The sequence below is a fragment of the Aedes aegypti genome, chromosome 1, assembly GCF_002204515.2.
Source record: "Aedes aegypti strain LVP_AGWG chromosome 1, AaegL5.0 Primary Assembly, whole genome shotgun sequence".
In the NCBI taxonomy this organism is placed as follows: Eukaryota; Metazoa; Arthropoda; class Insecta; order Diptera; family Culicidae; genus Aedes; species Aedes aegypti.
In genome coordinates, this window is record NC_035107.1 from 98,942,513 (window position 1) to 98,965,702 (window position 23,190).

Below are 23,190 nucleotides of genomic sequence, written 5' to 3' on the forward strand. Positions count from 1 at the left end.
AGTGATCATTTTATCCAAAAAGTGAATTGTTGCAAATAAGTGACTTTCCAGTGACTAAGTCACTAAAAAGTTATTAGCTTCCTAGTCTGGATTTCGTATTAAGTATACAACTTGTAATTTCAACCAGGTTGGAAAGCTGAAAGGTCGACCTGAAAGAAATTTCTTGCATTTCAATACCTACCTCGCGATGAGTTGCTTAAGGATTTATCTTTCCAAATGAAAGTACACATAAATACACTTACCAAAAAGTTTCTTATTCACAAGCATTTTACTACAGTCATCATCTTAAAAATATTTGATTTGTATTGAGAAACATACTCTATCGGCGACGTAGAATACAAAGATCACTAAGCCGCCTCACTACTACTTGTTACAACTACATTTATGCAATATGCAATAATATTCATTAGGAAACATACATTAGATTCGCATTCACAATTTTAACTTACCGTCTTTTGACCAAACTTTCAAAATGATTTGTTGTTCGAACCTAAAACAAAATCAAAATCCAACAGAAGGAAGTGTGTGGAAAGCTATCGTCCGATGATGGTCTTGTCTGCCAGAGTTTCTTCTTCGTCGGAAAAACTATATATGTAGTGATCAATTGGGCTTAGGTAATTTACAAATCACGCATTGTTGAATACGCGTTTGAAAAATGTTATCAACTCTATGGATTAGTTGTCTTAGCTAGTTTCTTAGCGTCCGAAGTTTGCTGTTTCCGTTCCGGTGGCTTGCTGGTCGACGCAGCAATGGCCACCGGGTTAACCCTTCCTCATGGAGTGCTGCCGCCGCGGGATATCTGGATGGTCTTCCGGGTAACACTGGTCGGCGTAACCGTGGTCTGGCCGAGCTTGCGGACCGTAACTGTCTGCGTCGTTGTGCTTCCCTCCGTCGTCGTGGCGCTGATTATGGCTGTGGTGGTAGGTGTAGAAGGTGTACTATCGGATTGAAGTTCCGTCTTAACCGGGAGAACCATTACCTTGTCACGATGATACTTGCTCTTGTGCGTCGAGAGGGACCATTTCGTTTTGAAGACCGCGTTGCACATCACGCAACTGTACGAGACCTTGTGATCACTGTGCTTGGCCAGTTTGTGTCGTTTCATGGCGTTCATCGAGCAGAACTGTCGGTGGCACTCGCAGCACGTGTGCAGCTGCTTGTTCTCCGTCACGTTCGATACTGGAATGATATAGAAGATAATTCGACTATCAATGAAGTGATTGATTCGAAAATCTTATTGTTCATTCAGATTTCAGATGGTTGAAAATATAATTCTTTATTTTACGCAAAATCAGGGCTGGTAGACAATGAGCGTCCTAAAATAGGAATTTTCAATACCAAACAGGAGGAAAGAAACATGAAAAAACCTAACTGGAATCAGGAGTTACGTATCTTCTAACAATTTGGAACTTAGTCATATTCAAACAGAAAGACTCTTTTTCTTATGTAAAGTATGAGTGAGGGTTTGGGTATATTTAAAGTTTTTGAGTGATTGTAATCCCAAGTAACATTGGTAGCTGAATAACAGCTTATTCAGCTAAAATGCTGTTTATACAACCTTTTTTTATTCTTTTATTCTTTATTTGGAGCAGGGAAAAGCCCGTTTGAGTTGAGCACCTCAGCTCTATTTCAAATGGGCGCAAAACCTTCTCATCTTTTAGAACCAACAGAAAAACATACAATCCAAATGATACAATTAAACTTAATACTATATACTTATTTTCTTAATATTAACATAAAAACGATTTAATTTGCTTTGATTAGAGGTCAACAAGAATTTTGATGAGACTCTGAAATAATCTGAGAGAATTTCGTTCGGGGCATATGAAAATTAAATTCATGTGAGCAACGATTGAAGGAACGACACATAGCGAAAAACGGTTCGTTATATTTGTAATTAGTACGAGCACCATGGAGAAATATGAAAGTACTAGAACGAAGAGGACGATGAGGTACGTTGAAATTAAGAAGCGACAGCAAATGTGGACAATCAATTTTCAATTGCAAAAGATCTGATACAAACAAAGATTTTGAAATTTCACGGCGGACGCTTAACAACTCCAAACCAATCAGTTTACAACGGTCTTCGTAAATGGGTAAGTTAGTTGGGTTGTTCTATGGCAAATGGCGCAAAGCAAAGCGTACAAATCTGCTCTGAATTGCCTCTATGTGAGAAATACTGTTTTGATAATAGGGCGCCCAGACTTTTTCAGCTAAATAAACTGTTTTTCAGCTACCAATTTATTAGAAATTTTCCCAATGATTTTTGTTTTCAAGATAGTTTTATGTGCTCCAGGTATTTTTCACCGATTCATCCATCGATTTCCCTCCCATGATTTCCATTTAGAATATCTTAAAAATATCCTTCAGATAATTTTCAATGTTTGGGAAAGTTTTCGAAAAGTTTTTTTTAGTTAGGAAGTTATTTCTAGTCACCTCTGATGAAACTTATGAAAGTCTTGAAACAACCTTTGAGAATATCTGAAAGAACTCCCAGGCCCTTGAGACAATATTAGATGATTTCCTACTTAGACAGGGATTGAATCCTGCGAAAATTGAGAATATTGCTTTTGGTAACAATCATGGTTTGCTGCATGTCGTGAGAGCCTTTTTATCGTATACTGCTACAGCTTTGATTAGATCGGGAGCATGAGAAAACCGCTCTAAACAAGCTCCAAACATGGGGTAAACTATTGCTATCCGATGCTCGGGGATTGTTTATCGTGCCAGTAAAATAAAACACCTAGCCCCCCATTGCTAAACAAGACATAAAAAAAGGATTTTGTCATCGCTCTCTCTTTGGGGCTCTCGTTCGCAGCTCTTATTTATCAAACTTGTTACAACTTGCGATACATTGCCGATCATAGACGGCTACACTGCCGTTATACGCATAATTGTCCCATGTTACTTTTCGTGCATTTTTACTTTTTGTCATCAAACAGTTTATTTTTACGTTTAGTTTTAGAAAACACTTACCAAAAATTAACTTTGTTCGGAAACTCAATGAAAAGCAAGCCAAGTCAATTTGTCCCATTGTTGAATTTCCACGCATAACTGTCCCACTACTGTATTTCTACGCATAAATGTCACACTATACAATTCGCTGCGCTGATCTCGAACAAAATAGTCAGTAGGCAGTTTTGAATTAGCTGGTGTTTGGAAAAATCGTTTTGAACACCTTTTTACGCTGGCTTTACATTCCATGTAGAACACAACCTGTTTTATGTGTTTGTATTATCGGGATGCATTCATCATTCATGCGGGCCTGATGTCAGATTTGATTGAAATTTTCAATATCAACATTTTATTTCCCATCCATTTTTCAATGAATTTCAGTTGAATTTTTTCTAGTTCTTAGAACCAGGGGCACCGATTAAAAATTTACCGTAATTTCGGATTCATCACGGGGAGTATTGAAATAATCCCACTTGAAGAATCAGTAACCACTTTAATTTCGAGTCCATGGCTTGCGACAAATCAACTTCATGATTTAGCAAACCAAGTCTAAATAAAAATAGTTCGACCGTTTTCGGATGACTTGGCCACATGCTGGGTTGTTCCGATTACCGGTTCATTGGTTGAAGTGGCCATATTATATTGGCGAATCTGAAACCTGGCTTGCGACATATCAATTTTCATGAATTTGCAAATCAAGTCTAAAGGTGGTTCAAATGTATTTGAATGACTTGACCACATATATGATTGTTCCGAATTCCCGGTTCCCTGAGGAAATGGCCTCTAAACATCAAACTACATAAATTCCCAAATCAAGGCTAAATAAGGATAATTCAAAGGTTCTTGGATAATTTGATAACATGCCAGGTTGTTTTGGATACCCTGTTCTCCAGGGGAGGTGGCCATTATATTGGCGGTTCTGAGACCTATCTTGCGACATATCAAACTTGATGAAGTCAAAGTCAAGTCAAAAGAAGAATAGTTTAAGAGGTTTTGGGTGACCTGGCCACAAACTGGGTTATTCCGGATAATTGGTTCTTCGGTACAAGTGGCAAATATGTTGGTGTTTCTAAAGCTTCATTTGCGATGTATCAAATATCATGATTTTGCAAACCAAGTCCAAAGAAATGTCAAATCTTGTGAAGATTTGTGTCGTGAATTTTGAGTTAAATATTTACTTCGCAGAATAACCTTGAATTCACAGATGAGTTCATGTCAAGCCTGCATCTGGAAGAGTCGATATATGAATTTTTAACATATTATAAACTCTCTAACTCACTCATCCACTCTTTCATTCAATAACTCATACAATGTATCATAATCCCACATACAGAAAATTTTGCTTTCCATCCCAAACTGTGAAATCGTTTTCTTTTCACTTCCCCACACGTGGCTCCGTTTGGCACATGTCACTTGAGCCGTCATTTGGTGCCTTAACAAAGTCTTGAGGATATACGTTCTCTACCTTCGGTACAATCTATGCGTAAGAACGGTCATATACAGCAGTATGCTTAGTACATAATTGGTCACTACCATCAGTGGGACTGTTATGCGTAGAAATTCACCAAAACCCCCGTATTTCTAGGCATAACAGTCCCACTTTGAATTTCGTAGCTAAATTTACTTTATTCCCATAATAAACACTCTTGACTCTAATGAACACGCTATTCTTTATACTGTTGTAAAGATTTTAATTCCATTTACCACACACCTGTACAATACGAGGCTTAAATGTGTTAAAATCTTTAAACGCGTTTTTCTCGAGTGCATATTTTAGAACATGGGACAATTATGCGTATAACGGCAGTACAGATGGGGTATTTTTCTTCGTTTGCTTTGATCGTGCTTCTAAATCAAATGAGAACGAATTCTGCAATGCCTGTTCCTAGATGAATTGCTAAGAAGATAATTGAAAACATACAATTTGAATTTCTGAGAATGTTATGAAGGAACTTTAAAAGGTATCTCAGATTGAAATTATTTTTATAAATTTCTGGAAGGGAACTCAATAGATTTGCTCGAAAAGTCTCTGAAGAAACTCAATGTCTGGAAAAATAATAAAAAAGTCGATGTTGGAACAGTTTGTTGAGAAAACAAAAACTAAAACTCTGGAATAAACCTTCATGCATTTACTTCGACGAGCTATTGTAGGATACTGTCGAAACTGATTCTCCAGTGGAGACTAAAAAAAAACTAGAGTAAACCCTGGAATAGTATAGTAATTTTAATAGAAATGTACAGAGTATTGCCTGTGGAAATTACTGGAGGTAGTAACATTGAAGTGCCCTAGAATTTCATGGAGTAAATTCTGGAGATATTCCTTAAATTTCCTCATCCCTTGACAAATCGCTGAAGGAATTTCTGAAAGAATTTATGGAGCAATGTCAGGAGAAATCAGTAGCAGAATTCCTGAAGTGGAATAGTCGCGTAAAAATATCTGAAGGATTCTCTGAAGCCCCCAGAATGTTGCACCACCATGAATCCAGCAATCAGGATAAGGAAAACAAAGTGACTTAACCCTCCTCTAATATAGGTACTGCAATAGATCAAATATTGGTCGCAGTGTATGTGCGGATCCCTAAAATTTGTCGAGGTTTTCACAAGATTTGGAAGATTTTTCTAAGGAAAGGAACCCTCATGATTGCACCAGATTCCGCGAATATCTTGCTAAGATTGTTTTTCCCAAGATTTTTTAACATTCTTCGCGTGTTTAAAATGAAAATAAATAAAATGAAAGGGGTCTGCGTGGTCTGTGGGGATTTCTAATACTTAAAAAGACACCGACACGTTAATGCTTCCAGTGGACGATTTGCCCTTTGAAGGAAGCACCACACTAGACAACGGACTAGCATGCAACGCCCAGTGCCATAATCAAAATCTCGAAAACTTATTCAAACAGACTCAAGTCAAAAAAGTATATAAACTTACTTTATCGATTCTACGTGTTTCGCAGACGAAATTCTACACATTTTGCTCTGAACCAACTCGATTTTTCACTTTTAGAACCTTTACTTTCCGGAATTACAAAACGACGAAAGTAAGATTTTCATCTTTTGCTACCTAACCACTACTATCGCCGCTCCGCTGTATGGAGAGACAAAGTGACTTAACCACGAATCAAAACAAAACACTACTTGAGCCGATTTTACACTGGTACAAAAACGTCGAAAGTAACTGAATAAATCGGCTTATCATTTTGTAATATTTTTTTTTGTAAGAAATAACAGGAACTCCCTAGTTTTTGAATGCGAGCTTATTGTATGCAAAATTTAAGCAATGTACACGGCGAAAAAATGCGAAAAAGGTGGTTCATTTTAAAACAGTTTTAGAAGACAGGTTGTGATTCTTCTGAATTAATTTTCTCAAAACTGTATGGAAGTTACTTACGTCGATTTGAAAAAGTAATCGAGAAATACTTTCCTGACGAAAAGTTTTCTGGACTGAAGCGGGAATCGAACCCACACTCCTTGACACGATGCGGCTAAATGCTTGGTAACACTAATCGCACGGCCACGAAGCCCACAAACTTGTAACCAGCTGAGTTCTTGGGTCACCAAGTGGCTCGGTAGCTTAGTTGGTAAAGCGCTCGTCTAGCATACAAGAATCCTGGGTTCGAATCCCAGCCCGACACGTGGATGTTTTTTCATAATTTCACCCATAATTTATCCATCTTTACCACGCGTAATGAGTTAATTAATTCGATAATCTAAGTTCGTTCAGTATTGGATAATAAGGCTATTTGAATGATTTTTCGATGTTTTTTTTTTAATTATCAAAATCAAATTAAAATTAGTATAAGGGGATATCCAACTTAGACAACTTAGAGAAGGTAAGGGGAAAAGTCCACCGAGAAAAAAAAATTGTAAGTAGAGAATTAGCCGAAAACCTCATACCCCTAATTTTATGCTTCTTATGAGTTATTCCTGATTTACTGAAGGCAGAATTGAATATTATGCTAATTTGATCGAATATATATTCCCATAAAATTACGAAAATCAAGTGATTAATTAATTTTGACATAGATGTTTTTAATGAACAAACAATAACTACGATTTATAATGATAATTTAATATTACATTATATTTACATAGCAATAACACATTCAAATACATTATATCACTGATTTTATGTACCTATTTATTTATTAATAGATTCACTGTTAGAGAGCGTAAAAGTATCCTAGCAAATATGTACATTATTCATTCTGTTTGACTAGTGGTTGAGAAATTACTCCAATACTTCCGCGGTCAGAGTTTTGTCTGTCCTAAGACTATGCATCTTCAAAACTCATTGTTTGTACTTTCAGAAATCGTCTTACACTAAGCGATCGGAGCCTAAAATCAAAAAAGTTTCATAGTCGATGCCGCGGCCAGATGTGCCTCGGACAAAACACTTAGGCCAACAGAAGTGGTAGGGGCATCAACTGATTCTCCGGGACTGTTCCCCTCCAGCACCGAACCAATCGAAATGGAACTCGTTCGCGGCGATAGACCTCCTCCGCTACCAGCCCCCAGTGAATGTGGATGCAGTGAATCCTGTTGATGCTGGCTTGCTTGTTTGTTTTCGTGAGCCATGCGCACATGTTCACGTAAGCTGTACTTGTTCTTGAACTGCTTGTTACATCGGTTACATTTTTGGGGTTCTTGGTTGGTGTGTTGCGTGCGCATGTGTCGCCAAAGATTGACCGACGTTATGACCAATTTACAGATCTGACATTGGGACCATTTGTTCGTACTTACAATATCTAAAAGTAGAAAGAGAAACAGAGAAAGAAAGTTGGAGCTTGGTTTGACTAGTTTGAAATTGAGCAACATTTGCAACGGGTTACGTGGGGAACTAACAATGAAACAGTGCTCAGTGCAAAAGGACCAAATGGGGGAGAAATAATTTTTGAAACGTTATATCTTCTAGGTTGATTTAGATCATTACTGTTTTCAACTTGTACTTTCTTTGTTTACTCTTTCTTACTTAAGATTTCTTAATTTAGTTTCGGCAAGTAGCGACAAACAGTTTGTATTACAAAACTCTTTCATCGCGTATACAACGTTTTACATATTTTTTTTTTACTATTGTAATAATATTGCGATACCTATATACCTTAAAGTCGTGATCTGTCGTCAAGTCTGTTTATCTATTCATTTGTCCCTCTATTTATAATGCTTATACTAAAAATGACTTGCATACAAGTGTTTGGAGAGAAGTATACTTTCAGGGAAAGTGAAGCATAAGAAAAAATAAGCACTTATTTCAAGAATAGTGTTCGGGTTCCTCGGCGTTCACACTCGTACTTTGTACAACTGCCTTGGTTTCCATGTTCAACATGAAACCCCTCGCGAAAAAACATGTTCGATAAAGTTGTTTAGGAGATCAAAAGCTGGCATGCGGTGGTCATGAACCTTTTGTTTTTCAGATATCTCAGGAGCCTTACCACTTAAAAAATGTGTCTTCGGAAAAGTTGTTCAGTATCAGTATCGCAGAAGCATCACCCCTCGGAAAGATGGGGTCTTTGAAAGAGTTGTTCAGTAGCTCAGTAACAGCTATCTTTATTTGAGCCATGAATTTCGCCACCAGGTTGCGCTAGTAAGCTTTGTTTTGCGGATATCTCAGGATCTTGGATCTTTCTAAGTGGAAGGCGTCTTTAGCAAAGTTGCCAGCAGATTTGAAATTTAGCCAGTGAACATGAAACTTTTTTTGTAAATAATCCAGGAGCCTGACTATTTAGAAAGATGGCGTTTTCGGTAGAATTGTTCAGTAGGCTACCTTTATTCGAGCCATGACATTCGCTTCTAAAATATCTGCAAAACAAAGGGAAAAGTTTCATGCCCGCTAGCGTAACCTAGCGATAAAAATATATATTGAAATATATATTTAAATTCATGTTATTTCTGGAGAACTGTGAAAATTTCATTCAAATCGATCCATAAATGACTGAGATATAACCCTCTAAAGTTGATAATTTTGAATGGAAAAATCGAAAAAGTTGCAATTTTTTTGTAGAAAAATTGTATAGTTTATTTGTTTATACTACAGGTATGTTCCGTTTTTATCACGTTCCGATTTTGTCACGCTCCGATTTTGTCACGTTCCGATTTCGTCAACAAATTGTTCCTTTTTTATCAACACACAAAAATTGATTTTTCAAAATTTTCAAAATGTTTCGAATATAAACTAAATACTTATTTTAAAGCAATTGAAATGCTTTTTTATAGCTTCAGAGTTGAATATTCGACATATTGTTAATATTGAGTATCTACAGGGGATAGACAAAATGATTGAGATAGGCATAATTTTACCTAATTTCAAATTCTTATAACTTTATGAAAAATTGATGAAATTCGATGCATCCGGAAACAGTCGACAGCAAATTTGGTCAGGAACTATACCATGGATATTGGCTACCGGACAACGGAGATATTCCGGATTTTTCAAGGTCATGTCCAAATGGCTTTTTTTATGTCGCTTGTATTTTTGTGCGGTGTGAAGTTGAACATATGTTTACAATTTTCCTAGACGCATTAATCTTCGTTGAAAATCTTCAGAAATATGGACATTTCCATAAAACTGGTTCCGGAAATTATGGTCAGTTATATTAGTATTACCAATCATGTAAATATTATTCGGAGCTATATGCAAGTGGCATCATACTTCAAAATTATGCTTCCAGCAGCATTAGATGCACTGAACACTTTATGGTAGGTTCCAGGTGCCCTGGGGGAAGTAACCAATTAGAAATATATCTGGAACCATATCAATATGTGGATGCCACTTCAATATTTCCAAAGATGATGCTTCTGGAAGCATTTTCAGCACCATCGGCTACCATGGCAACTCTTTAGTTGGTTCTAGATGCCCCGAGAAATGTGGCCAATTCAAAACATGTTCGGAATTACATCAATATGGGTATCTAATATCAAGATTATAGAAGGTGAAAAATAAAAATGGAATAGTGTTTATACACGTTAAAACCGGCCTTATAGATTTACATGATTATTTCACTATTGCATTGTTTAAGTGTTCTGACGTGTTTGAGAGAAGGAAACGATATGGAAAATTATCTGGAATAACTAAAAATCACTTGGAAATTTATCAGTCGTTTTGTATAGGAGATTGCATGCCATTTTTCAGCAGCCTACTTGATGGCAAAACAAAGGTTGACGGGACCACTAGTATTCAATATTATTTATTTTAACTCAACAAAAAACTAGAACTTAAGGTCAGTTTATTGCCAGTCTATTTGTGATCAAACTTAAAGGCCCAAACGCAATGATAGCGGAACGGCAACAGAAAGCGGAACCGGTTCGCCAGCATGAATCACTCCATCCTGAGCTGTCAACGAACAAAAGTGAACCAAGTCAGGGTCGACAAACATGCTACAGTTGGTAGTAATAACTTTAAAAGAAATATCACCACAATCATTTTACAGTTAAATTTGGAAATTCAAAGCATAGGAAATCGTAAGTATTCATTTCAATTTGCAAAACTTTCGCAACATAACTTGTTGCGGAGTTGAGGAGAAGGCTCTTTCTCAGTTGGGATGTAATGCCATAAAGAAGAAGAAGAACAAGAAAAAAACGCACAAGGATGAGGATGAACAGTAGAAACAAAAGTTGTTTCTTGTTTAATCTTTCTTTAAAAAAATACAATGATCAGCTTGCCCTACTTCCTTGTAGTTATTTTTACAAATATGGCGTACTTTCTGATGCAAAGGAGATTTATGTGATTATCGTTTTTATATTACATTTATTGAAATTCTAACTAAGAAAACCAAAACTATTAATGATTTATTACAAAATCATATTGATTGATAGGAGTCTGCAATCAACTTTTATTACGAATCTATAAGAATGAACAATCTTAATGCTCTTCACAGCTCCTAAACATCAATGCTGTGCATTTATATGATGAAAATGTGTATTATTTTGACAAAACTGCAATTTTCATTTCAAATTTGTAAAATATTTTGTCTAAGAAAATTATTCCGTTTTTGTCACGGTTCCGTTTTTGTCAACTGAAAATCGCCGATCGTGTTGATAAAAACGGAACATACCTGTATATCAACAGGCAAGTGGTAGCCCCAATGCACACTGGTCCAGGAAGCTAATTTAGGCGGACATGAGGTTTTCGTCAAGATTTATTGATTTTAGAGCCATAGTTTATTCTGAGAATATGTTCAGAATTTTCAGTACTACAAAATGTACGGAACAAAAATTTTTTTACGGTGATCGCAAGAGTGAAGTATACGCCAACTTTTTTGTTTTAACGAATCGTAAGTTGGTATGTTCAGCAAAGTTGTAGCAAATGATCATAGAAACAACTTTTCCGAACAAACTTTTTCTCGGTTTTGCTTCAGAGCTGAGATAATTAAGTATTTTTAATAAAAAATCGTCTTTTGCTCTTAAGTGTTTTATTTTTTAGTTTTATTGGCCTACTATGTTCTACAAAGTTTTTATACTTATCATTTGCTACAACTTTGCTGAACATACCAAAGTTGCATTTCTTATGGTTTTCATGTTATTTGAGTTTTTCATCTTAAAATTAGCTATTTTGTATGCCTTGTATCTCAACTATGAGCACCTCAAAAAAATATATCTTTCCACCAAATGATTTTGCAGTCTTTCAAGTACCTGTGAGCAAAATTTGGAGAAGATGATATTTTTCTATCTCGTTTAAAAACGGTTTTACTAATAGACGTTATGAGATAAATCCATATTTATTGAATATTCATACATGCTCAACTCACAAAAGTCATGGCTACCTAAGCATTTCAAAGCAAAGGTAACACGTGTATTTATTTAGAAATATAAAGTTCGTTCAGTTGTTTTTCAGTTGTTTTCGATTAACTTGGAAGCTTCTGCAAGAAATTCATCGTCTTTTCCTCTACCAGTATTTAATCTATTCCTAAGCAAGATCACCAGGTTGGAAGTCAACATAAGCCGTATAAAGTACATATACAAAATTTACAGTCCGATTGAATTCTGTGGCATGATTTTCCCAGAATCTTCTGATGGATTTATTCCGCATTTTTTATGCTTCTTTGGCGGCATGCCGGACAACATTACTACATGCGAAAGTAGTTTTTGCACCGTTGGAGAGAGTATGTACCAATCGTAGAACTGGCGATACTAACAGTACGTTTCTGACAAAAACTGTTCAAATGCCTCCTCGTTAATCTTCCGATTAAAGTTGACTACTTTTAAAATGATTGAGATCCGTGAAAAGAAGTTATTACAAGTGCGGAAACGCTAACAAAAGTACGCAATTGAATCAAATCGGGTAGGTGTCTTCGGGGGACTTATTTTTCGTAAATCGAAGAATAAGTGCTCTGAAGACACCAACAGGATTCAATGCAATCCCTCACTTTTATTCACACTTTCGGACTTATGAGGCCGCACTTCGCAGTCCAGTAGTGAAAGAAATACACAATATCTACTTCCGACGGCATGCCGTGTTACGACCATTTGAGTTCCTACCAGCTGGAAGAGGTTCGTACAGTCTCAGCCCTAACCTTCCTTTGAGGGATTTTCGTGGCGATCCTTTAGAATGCTGTTACACTTACTGATACGTCTACAATTATTGCACGGAAGTGGTGTTGTCCGGCATGCCGCATTACCAAAGAAAAACATGAAACGTGGAATCCATAAGAAGATTGTGGGAAAATCATGCCACAGAATTCAATCGGACTGAAAATTTTGTATATGTGTTTTATACGGCTTATGTTGACTTCCAACCCGGTGATCTTGCTTAGGAATAGATTAAATACTGGTAGAGGAAAAGACGATGAATTTCTTGCAGAAGCTTCCAAGTTAATCGAAAACAGCTGAAAACCGATGTACTTTACATTTCTATATAAATACACGTGTTACCTTTGGTTTGATATGCTTAGGTAGCCATGACTTTTGTGAGTTGAGCATGTATGAATATTCAATAAATCTCAATAACTTATTCATACAGACTCAAGTCAAAAAAGTATACAAACTTACTTTATCGATCCTACGTGTTAAGCAGGCGGAATTCTACACGTACCGCTCTGTACCAACTCAACTTTTCACTTTTAGAACGTTTAATTTCCGGATTTACAAAACGACGAAAGTAAGATTTTCAACTTTCGCAACCTAACCACTACTTTCGCCGCCCCGCTGTATGGAGAGACAAAGTGACTTAACCACGAATCAAAACAAAACACTACTTGAGTCGATTTTACACTGGTAGAAAAACGTCGAAATAACTGAATGAAACGGCTTATCATTTTGTCATAAAATTCTTGTGTGAAATAATAGGAACTCCATAGTTTTTGATCGCGAGCTCATTGTATGCAAAATTTAAGAAATGTACACGTCGAAAAAATGTTAAAAAGGTGATTCGTTTTAAAACAGTTTTAGAAGACAGGTTAAGATTCTTCTGAATTAATTTTCTCAGAACCGTCTGAAAGTTACTTACGTCTATTTGAAAAAGTAATCGAGAAATATGGATTTATCTCATAACGTCTATTAGTAAAACCGTTTTTAAACGAGATAGAAAAATATCATCTTCTCCAAATTTTGCTCACAGGTACTTGAAAGACTGCAAAATCATTTGGTGGAAAGATATATTTTTTGAGGTGCTCATAGTTGAGATACAAGGCATACAAAATAGCTAATTTTAAGATGAAAAACTCAAATAACATGAAAACCATAAGAAATGCAACTTTGGTATGTTCAGCAAAGTTGTAGCAAATGATGAGTATATAAACTTTGTAGAACATAGTAGGCCAATAAAACTAAAAAATAAAACACTTAAGAGCAAAAAACGATTTTTTATTAAAAATACTTAATTATCTCAGCTCTGAAGCAAAACCGAGAAAAAGTTTGTTGGGAAAAGTTGTTTTTATGATCATTTGCTACAACTTTGCTGAACATACCAACTTACGATTCGTTAAAACAAAAAAGTTGGCGTATACGTCACTCTTGCGATCACCGTAAAAAAAAAAATTTGTTCCGTACATTTTGTAGTACTGAAAATTCTGAACATATTCTCAGAATAAACTATGGCTCTAAATCCAGTATATCTTGACGAAAACCTCATGTCCGCCTAAATTAGCTTCCTGGACCAGTGTGCAATGATGTCTTAAAACATATGTATATGCAAACATTAACAACAAAGTACAGTGACGTCAAAAACAATAAGAATGAATTTAAAAACAAATAGTCAGGAAATAAAACTTAAACTAAACACTTAGACTAATTATCTCGTTCAGCGAAAAACAATGAAAAGCTTCGACGGAGCGTCTCTCAGCTAATGTTGAAATCAAACAATGAAGATACTCTCATCCGTCTTAAAAACGTGAGGAGAAGGCAATTTCAACGCACTCGTGATCCTGCTATGAAAATTATATGGCAGGATTTGCAGAAAGAAATCAAGAAACGTTTTGCAGATTTAAGAAACAAAAATTTTCAAAATAAAATTTCTCAATTGGACCCCGGCTCTAAGCCCTTTTGGAAATTATCTAAAATCTTGAAAAAACCTCAGAAGCCAATACCGGCATTGAAAGAGGAAAACAAATTATTACTAACTAATTGCGAAAAAGCTCAAAAACTTGCTATGCAGTTTGAAAGTGCGCACAATTTTAATTTAGGACTTACTAGTCCAATTGAAAATGAAGTTACTCAGGAGTTCGAAAATATTCTCAATCAAGAGAACGTTTTCGAAAATGCCTGGGAGACTGATTTGGAAGAAGTGAGAACTATTATTAAAAAATTCAAAAATATGAAAGCTCCTGGCGATGATGGAATTTTCTACATCCTCATCAAGAAACTTCCAGAAAGTAGCTTATCATTTTTAGTTGATATATTTAACAAATGTTTTCAATTAGCATATTTTCCTGACAAATGGAAAAATGCTAAGGTTGTTCCAATTTTAAAACCAGACAAAAATCCTGCAGAAGCTTCTAGCTATCGTCCAATCAGTTTGCTTTCCTCCATCAGTAAACTTTTTGAAAAGGTTATTTTGAACAGAATGATGGCCCACATCAACGAGAATTCAATTTTTGCCAATGAACAGTTCGGATTCCGCCATGGACATTCGACCACTCATCAACTTTTACGTGTAACAAATTTGATCCGTTCCAACAAATCTGAAGGCTACTCTACTGGTCTTGCTCTTCTAGACATAGAAAAAGCATTCGACAGTGTTTGGCATGAAGGTTTGATTGTAAAATTGAAAAATTTTAATTTTCCAACATACATTGTTAGAATAATTCAAAGTTATCTGTCAAATCGTACACTTCAGGTTAATTATCAGAACTCCAGATCTGAAAGACTTCCTGTAAGAGCTGGTGTTCCCCAAGGCAGCATTTTGGGACCAATATTATACAATATTTTCACATCTGACTTACCTGAGTTACCTCAGGGATGTCAAAAATCTTTGTTTGCGGATGACACAGGCCTCTCCGCCAAAGGACGAAGCCTGCGTGTCATCTGTAGTCGATTGCAAAAAAGTTTGGATATTTTTTCTTCATACTTGCAAAAATGGAAGATTTCTCCTAATGCTTCCAAAACTCAACTAATAATATTCCCACATAAACCAAAAGCTCTTTATTTGAAACCTTCAAGTAGACATGTTGTCACGATGCGAGGGGTTCCAATAAATTGGTCAGATGAAGTTAAGTATCTAGGACTCATGCTAGATAAGAATTTAACTTTCAAAAATCACATTGAGGGCATTCAAGCCAAATGTAACAAATATGTAAAATGTCTCTATCCCCTTATTAATAGAAAATCAAAACTTTGTCTTAAGAACAAGCTTTTGATATTCAAACAAATTTTCAGGCCAGCCATGTTGTATGCTGTACCAATATGGACTAGCTGTTGTAATACCAGGAAGAAAGCTCTGCAGAGAATTCAAAATAAAATTTTGAAAATGATTCTGAGGCTTCCTCCCTGGTATAGTACCAATGAGTTACATAGGATATCCAATGTTGAAACATTGGAACAAATGTCAAATAAAATAATCAATAATTTCAGGCAAAAATCGTTACAATCTACTATTGCCACGATTAATGCGTTATATATTTAGGTTAAGTTAGGTTAAGTATACTAAAAACTTTTATTTTTTCTCTTATAAATAGGTGAAATCAACTCACCTGTAAAAAATCTGAACTGCTACGGCAAATGAAATGTAATATGTTGTTAACAAAATGGTAATAAAATCTTAGATTTGTTTTACCAAATTAGGATGATAGTGTTGTCTAATAACACAGAACACCTAGATATAAGAAATAATGAATGTAATGTTTGGAATGATACTAATAAAGAAATTAAAAAAAAAAAAAAAAAAAAAAAAAAAAAAAAAAAAAAAAAAAAAAAAAAAAAAAAATGAAGATACTCTGTTGAAAACTCGCTGTAGTCCACTAAGAGCACCGTGAAGTCCATAATTTGTACGAAATAGAGGCAGTCTTAGCATGATGTTGTTGCGAAGCGAGCATGGGCGGACGTTCAAATTAATTTGTTCCAGAATGATTCCACAGTCGATGCGTCCCTGCAACACACCCGCAATATTCAAAGCTCTTATGACATCCCTTCTACAGCAAAGAATGTCCAAGTATATTAGCTCACAACGACTTTCGTAGCTCGGCAGGCGAAACGGATCCAGGGTGGCCACCAAATGTCCATTTTCTAATTCCCGCTTTTTTCCCGGTATAATTATCAAATTTTTCCCGGTTTTTAGATTGTGCTCTATTGATTCTTTTGATTCACTTCGGCAGAGGGATTTTCAATGCTTTTTCTTCTTGGTATTACGCTTCCACTGGGGCAGAGCCTGCTTCTCAGCTTTGTGTTCTTATGAGCACTTCCGCAGCTATTAACTGGAAGCTTTATTTGCCTATGTGACCATTTTGCTCATTTGTTCATCCTGTGGCAAAGAAGTCAAGAAAATTTTCATTACGAAAAGATCTTGGACCGAGCCAGTATCAAACTAAGACACCTTCAGCATGGCTTTGCTTTGTAGCCACGGACTTTACCACTATGCCGAGGTTGGGATGAACCTGCCTACTGCAGAAAATCCCTTCAATAAAAAGTAATTCAATACACTGTGCTGAGAAGGCCTTAACTGCTATTTATAAACAATATGCTCTATAAGTGCATCTTACTGCCGAGTTTCAAATAATTTGGCCGACAAAAACACCAGATACCAGAATAAATCATAGAGGTGCTTAAGTAATTCTTCTTCCTTAGTGAAAGTATTTCAAGCCTTGATCCTTATTTTCTTCTTTATAAAAATAAAGTGTTCTCTAAAGCAAATAAATTTACGGTGAAAATAAAACAAAGCCACACATGTAGAAGCATCTACCTTACCTATTCAATTTTTAATCGATTATATCATAAGTTAACATGACAGATTAGAGCTCTTATAAATAAAACGTTGTTTCCAAGAAAATCCTTATTTATTGTGGTACGAATATTCAGCAATTTTTTGAACCCAATATGTTTGAGTGCAAAAACTTTTAGCAAGATGCTATTGATTCAAAACTCTAAGTCAAAAAAAATGAGAAAAGTTTAAAAAATATATTTCGAAACATTTTTCACCATTGAGAAAAGTGAAACATTTTTAAGAAGTATAGTGTAGCAACGTAGAAATTAAATCATCAATTTTTAATACATTTCAATTAAACTTGTTTGTCCAAAATCATACATGGTTTATGGCAATAAAATCAAACCTAACGACTTATTTTTGGTGATTTGTAGATTTTCTAGCTTGAAAATGTTCGTTCAAAACGATTTTCCCGGTGACCATCTCAAATTCCCGGTTTTTCCCGTCTTTTTCCCGGTGAATTCTAATTCCAGTCTTTTTCCCGCTTTTCCCGGTTCGGTGGCCACCCTGGGATCTCTCCACGGTAACTTGCGAAGTGCGAATCGAAGAAATCTTCGTTGGACAGATTCGATCCTTTCCGCTCCATTGTTGTGAGCGGGGCTCCAAACCGCAGCGCCATATTCCAGCGTGGAGCGCACAAGAGAGCAATAAAGCGATTTAAGGCTGTAAACATCTGAGAAATTCTTGGCGATTCTGAAGATGAAACCGAGAGTTGTCAAAGCTTTACTGATCGTGTACGAAATATGTTGTTTGAATAATAACTGTGAATCAAGGAAAACACCTAGGTCATTGATGTGATTCACACGTTCGAGACTCGTCCCGAGCAAACTATAAGGGACCGCTATTGATCGCTTTTTCATGGATATAGTGCATTCATTATTATACCATTGCTATGTATATGTATCGATTCTACCGCATACTGTTTACAAAAATTGACGAATATTGTTTTTAAGAATATTCATGAGGCATACTTTATGGTTTTGTCTGTTGTAAAATAATTTCATATCAATCACAACTATTGTACAAAGTACAACAGCGCAACCGCCCAAAGTTTCAACTTAGGACGAATATGCATCGAATCCAAACCTCGCATTTTCCAGAGCACAAAACTAGAGAACCTGACAACCGTTCGCTCTGAAAATTTGATCGATTCGTCAACACCAGCGAGTGGAGTTAAATTTTCAACACAAACGGTTGTTTGGTTTTCTAGATTTATGCTCTTGATAATTCGAGGTTTGGCTTCGATACATCTTCACCTTAAGCATTCCATTTTGCCTTGAGAGAAATAAGACGATTATTGCGACACACCTAAACGCACGCTATGTCTGATCCAGACGATTATAAAAATCGAATGTACATCGGGTTTTTTCTCACTGGAGTTCAGTGTTTAGGTTATATTTTCATAATCGGAAGGTTTTAAAATATTCCATCGGTGAAATTTTGATTTTTCCATTTTTAAGCTATTTTTTCATACTAAATTCCATGAAAATCCCGTTTTTCGACGCATTTTAGCCCATACAAAATGTATGGAAAAAATATCACCTATAGAATATTTTGAAACCTTCCTATTATGAAAATATAGACCGAATACTGATCCCTAGCGAGAAAAAATCCGATGTACATTCGGTTTTTTATAATCGTGTGGTTCAGACATAGCGTGAAACGACTTTGCCTTCGGGCTAGATGAAGATTGCAACTCGCACGCGCAGAAACACAAAGAGAAGAACGCAGTGAAGCATTCAGAGAGGCGAAGTTAGCTGATGAATTCCATCCAGAATGAGTCGAAAAAAATAAAAATCGTGCTCGATAGTCTTCGATTTGGATTAAATTTTTCACATGTTTTTGGTATGGTAGAATAAGTGTTTTCCATGGAAAAAATTATCAATTTGACTCAAGTGTTACTTTTGAAAATGGCCTATAAATTTTTACATGCAACTTATTTGAAAAAAATCTAACTCCTAAACTGTTGATTTTAGAGAAAAATGTTCTATGAAGAAGTTGTAGTGAACCGTTTGGACTATAAGAAAAATATATACACTAAAAAAATATTTTATTTATTTTCATAGAAAAATCAAAAATAAAACATGAATTTCAAATTATACAAAAAACCCATTTTTAATATTTTTTAAATTTTCACCATAGAATCTTGATAGTAAAAAGATGTTTGGGACAAAGTTTCATGATGGAGAAATTTTTATTAAAAAAGTTTTTTCTAAGAACTACTTTTGGTCGACTTTCAAAATTTTGATATTTTGTCAAAATAAATACGTTGTGATGATACTGTAAGCATCTTGAAATGATTCTAAGCCATGATGATTATATGAATAATTTCTCTAGAAGTAGCCATTTTCGAATTATATCGAGTTTAATGCAAAAAATATTATATAAATATTAAAATAGGTCATTTTCATTACTTATTCGTGATACTCCATCAAGTAAAATAAGTATGTGGAAAGAAATATGGTCTTCACTCTCGAAAACGTATTATTATTAATGGAGAAACGCGAATAACTAATGAAAATGGCCTATTTTAATATTTAAACAATATTTTTTGCATTAAACTCGATATAATTCGAAAATGGCTACTTTTAGAGAAATTATTCATATAATCATTATGGCTTAGAACCATTGCAAGATGCTTACAGTATCATCACAACGTATTTATTTTGACAAAATATCAAAATTTTGAAAGTCGACCAAAAGTTGTTCTTAGAAAAACTTTTTTATTAAAAATTTCTCCATCATGAAACTTTGTCCCAAACATATTTTTACTATCAAGATTCTATCGTGAAAATTAAAAAAAATTTAAAAATGGGGTTTTTGTGTAATTTGAAATTTAAGTTTTATTTTTGATTTTTCTATGAAAATAAATAGAATTTTTTTTCAGTGTATATTTTTTTCTTATAGTCCAAACGGTTCACTACAACTTCTTCATAGAACATTTTTCTCTAAAATCAACAGTATAGGAGTTAGAATTTTTCAAATAAGTTGCATGCAAACATTTATAGGCCATTTTCAAAAGTTACACTTGAGTCAAAATGATAAATTTTTCTATGGAGAACACTTATTCTACCATACCAAAAACATGTGCAAAATTTAATCAAAATCGAAGATGGTCGAGTTCTGTGACTGACCGATTTGACATGGAATCCGTCAGCTCTTAAAAAAAAAAAAAACAAAATTCGGAAACGGGCATGCTTTGATAGTCTATGACAGAGTGTCAACTCAAGTCCGTGGGATGACGCCTATAGAGTGGTAATGGCCAGGGAGGGAGGCACCGATACTACACACGAAATTGGATGCAATTGTTTTCCGAATTGCAAGATAACTCCAGTTTGCCAACGACAATCAAGGCAGACTTAGTGAAAATCGCTAGTTTTCATTTGTTGTGTACGTTCGATCTTTCTGGACAAACATTGAAAAAGGGCCACAGTTTTCTATGCGTTTAATTTTCAGTTTTAATGAAAACAGTAAAAAGAGCCTCATTCCAATACGTTACATTCAATAAGAATAAACGGTGCTCTCGTGACGTTACTTTTGAATGTACATGAATTGATTCTAATTCGATTTTTGCAACTTTTGATGAAATGCAAAAATATGCTTAGGCTAATTACGCGCTTTTATCATGTTTGTCCATTGTTTAAGATCCGGGCTCACATTGACAGTTCGTGACAGCAAAATCTCGGCTCACTGTGACGTAGAGAAATTTTGTATTGGTTTCTCCCTCCCAGGTAATGGCTAAGATCAAAGGTCACCCGAGTTGATGCGATCGATAATCGATGTACTCTTCCCACATCATCCCACAAGCCCATGGCTATCAGAACCGTATGCGGCAGATGAAGGAGTAGAAGTGGCGAGAGTGACGAACGAAGAGCTAGCAGAAGTCGTGAAATCATTCGCGTAAAAAAAAGGCACCGGGACCCGATGGTATCCCGAATGTTGCCTTCAAAGCGGCAGTGAATGTGGATTTGGACATGTTCAGAACCACGATGCAACGCTCAACGATCAAGGAATCTTCCCAAAGCGACAGAAATTGGTGCTACAACCAAAGGCGGGGAAACCACCAGGTAACCCGTCGGCGTATAAACCATCTCTACTAGATACAACGGGCAAGTTATTGGAGAGGTTGATCCTCAACAGGCTAGTACCGTATATGGAAGGTGCGGACGGCCTGTCCAACAGCCAGTTTGAATACAGGAAAGGAAATCTACTCTGGACGCTATCCAGTCGGTCGTTCAGACAGCTGAGGTGGCAATCGAGCATAAAAGGATCGGCATCCGTTACTGCGCGTTTGTCAATCTGGATGTGAAGAATGCGTTCAACAGCGCAAGCTGGGAAGCGATAGCCCACGCTCAAGCCCCAAGGTACCGGTACAGTTGTGTAAGCTTCTAGGAAGCTATTTTGATGGTAGTATTTTACTGTATGACACAGAGGAGGGGACAGAAAAGCGTTCGAATTACCGCGGGAGTACCCCAAGGTTCAATCTTGGGCCCGCTGTTATGGAATGCGATGTACGATGACATACTAATGCTGCCCCTTCCGACGGATGTTAAGATTGTTGTCTTCGCTGACGATATCACCCTAGTGGTCTATGATGAATCGATGGAGGAAGAAGAATTGACAGCAGCGCACTTTATTTCCATAGTTGAGGAATGGATGAAGTCTAGGAAACTAGGACTGGCCCGTCACAAGACTGAGGTGGTGGTGGTCAACAACCGCAAGTCCGAGCAACGGGCGCTTATCTCGGTAGGTGATTGCACCATAGAGTCCAAGCGATCCCTTAGGCATCTTGGGGTAATGATCGATGACAAGCTCAGCTTCGCTAGCCACATTGAATATGCCTGTAAAAGGGCATCTACGGCTATAGCGGCGCTTCCGAGGATGATGTTTAACAGCTCTGCTGTAATTGCCAGCAAACGCAAGCTACTGGCAAGCGTGGCGCTATCCATACTAAGGTACACGCTGCGAACTGGACTATCGAAATTCATACATTTTGCCTTATGAAAGATGGAACGATTATCGCAATACGAATGCTTTATGTATCGTTTTAGCATCACTTCACATCAAGGCGTCGATAGACGCGTAATATACGCTCGGGCCTATCGATCGCAAGGTTCTTGGTTCGATTCCAGGTAGCCGCGAAAACGATTTTTGTTTTCAAATTCTGATTTTATAAGGCAAATTTATGAATTTCAATCCGATTTCTTGTGGCGAATTTTCATAAGGGGTTCCTATGTTTATCGATAGTTCATTTGCCTGAGTGTATGGAGGACCAATCTGGTCAAAAGCGCTTAGAACGAGCAGAAACCCAAAGCGGTTGGAAAGCACGTACAGGATAATGTGCTTAAGAGTAGCAAGTGCATACCGGACGGTAGCTAAAGAGGCCGTGTGCATCATAGCCGGTATGACGCCCATCGGGCTCTTGATGATGTTCATTGCTTCAACCAAAAGGGTACCAGAGGAGTCCGCGACACGTGTGAAGAGGGAACGCTCAGAAGCTGGCAGCAGGAATGGGATAACTCTACTAAGAGTAGATGGACCCATCGGCTAATACCAAATGTGTCAGATTGGTATGGAAGAAACCATGAGGAAGTGAACTTCCACCTGCCGCAGTTTCTGTCAGGACATGGTTGCTATAGACAGTACCTGCATAGGTTCGGGCACTCAGAATCTCCTGCGTGCCTCAATTGTGCTGGTGTGGAGGAAACAGCGGTGGTTCCGGGGAGATAAGGGTCTGAAGCCAAGGGTAATGTCGATGCACTGTACACCACTTGAGTAATTCTAAAAGAATTGCTCAAGTACAGCGCATAAATCAAGAGTTTAAAATTTAAAAGTCAATAATGGCGCCAGCCTCGCCCAATACGGTCATCAGGGAAGGGGAGGGATGTTATT

The 23,190-nt window shown here is 36.5% G+C and overlaps 1 protein-coding gene across 4 annotated transcripts in view; it reads right to left on the reverse strand.

Annotated features, from left to right (window-relative positions):
* Positions 1-249: 249 nt before the first annotated feature.
* Positions 250-23,190, reverse strand: part of LOC5580128 (modifier of mdg4) — a 54,380-nt gene continuing 31,439 nt past the window's right edge. For 2 of the 4 annotated variants that reach the window (XM_001655220.2, XM_021843562.1), the window contains exon 6: positions 250-1,179. In XM_001655220.2, coding sequence (XP_001655270.1) covers positions 773-1,179 — 407 coding nt within the window. In that variant the 3' untranslated portion in view covers positions 250-772. Of the gene's footprint in view, positions 1,180-7,078; positions 7,700-23,190 lie in introns of those variants that run through there. The other 2 variants (XM_001655218.2, XM_001655221.2) reach the window with 2 other exon arrangements.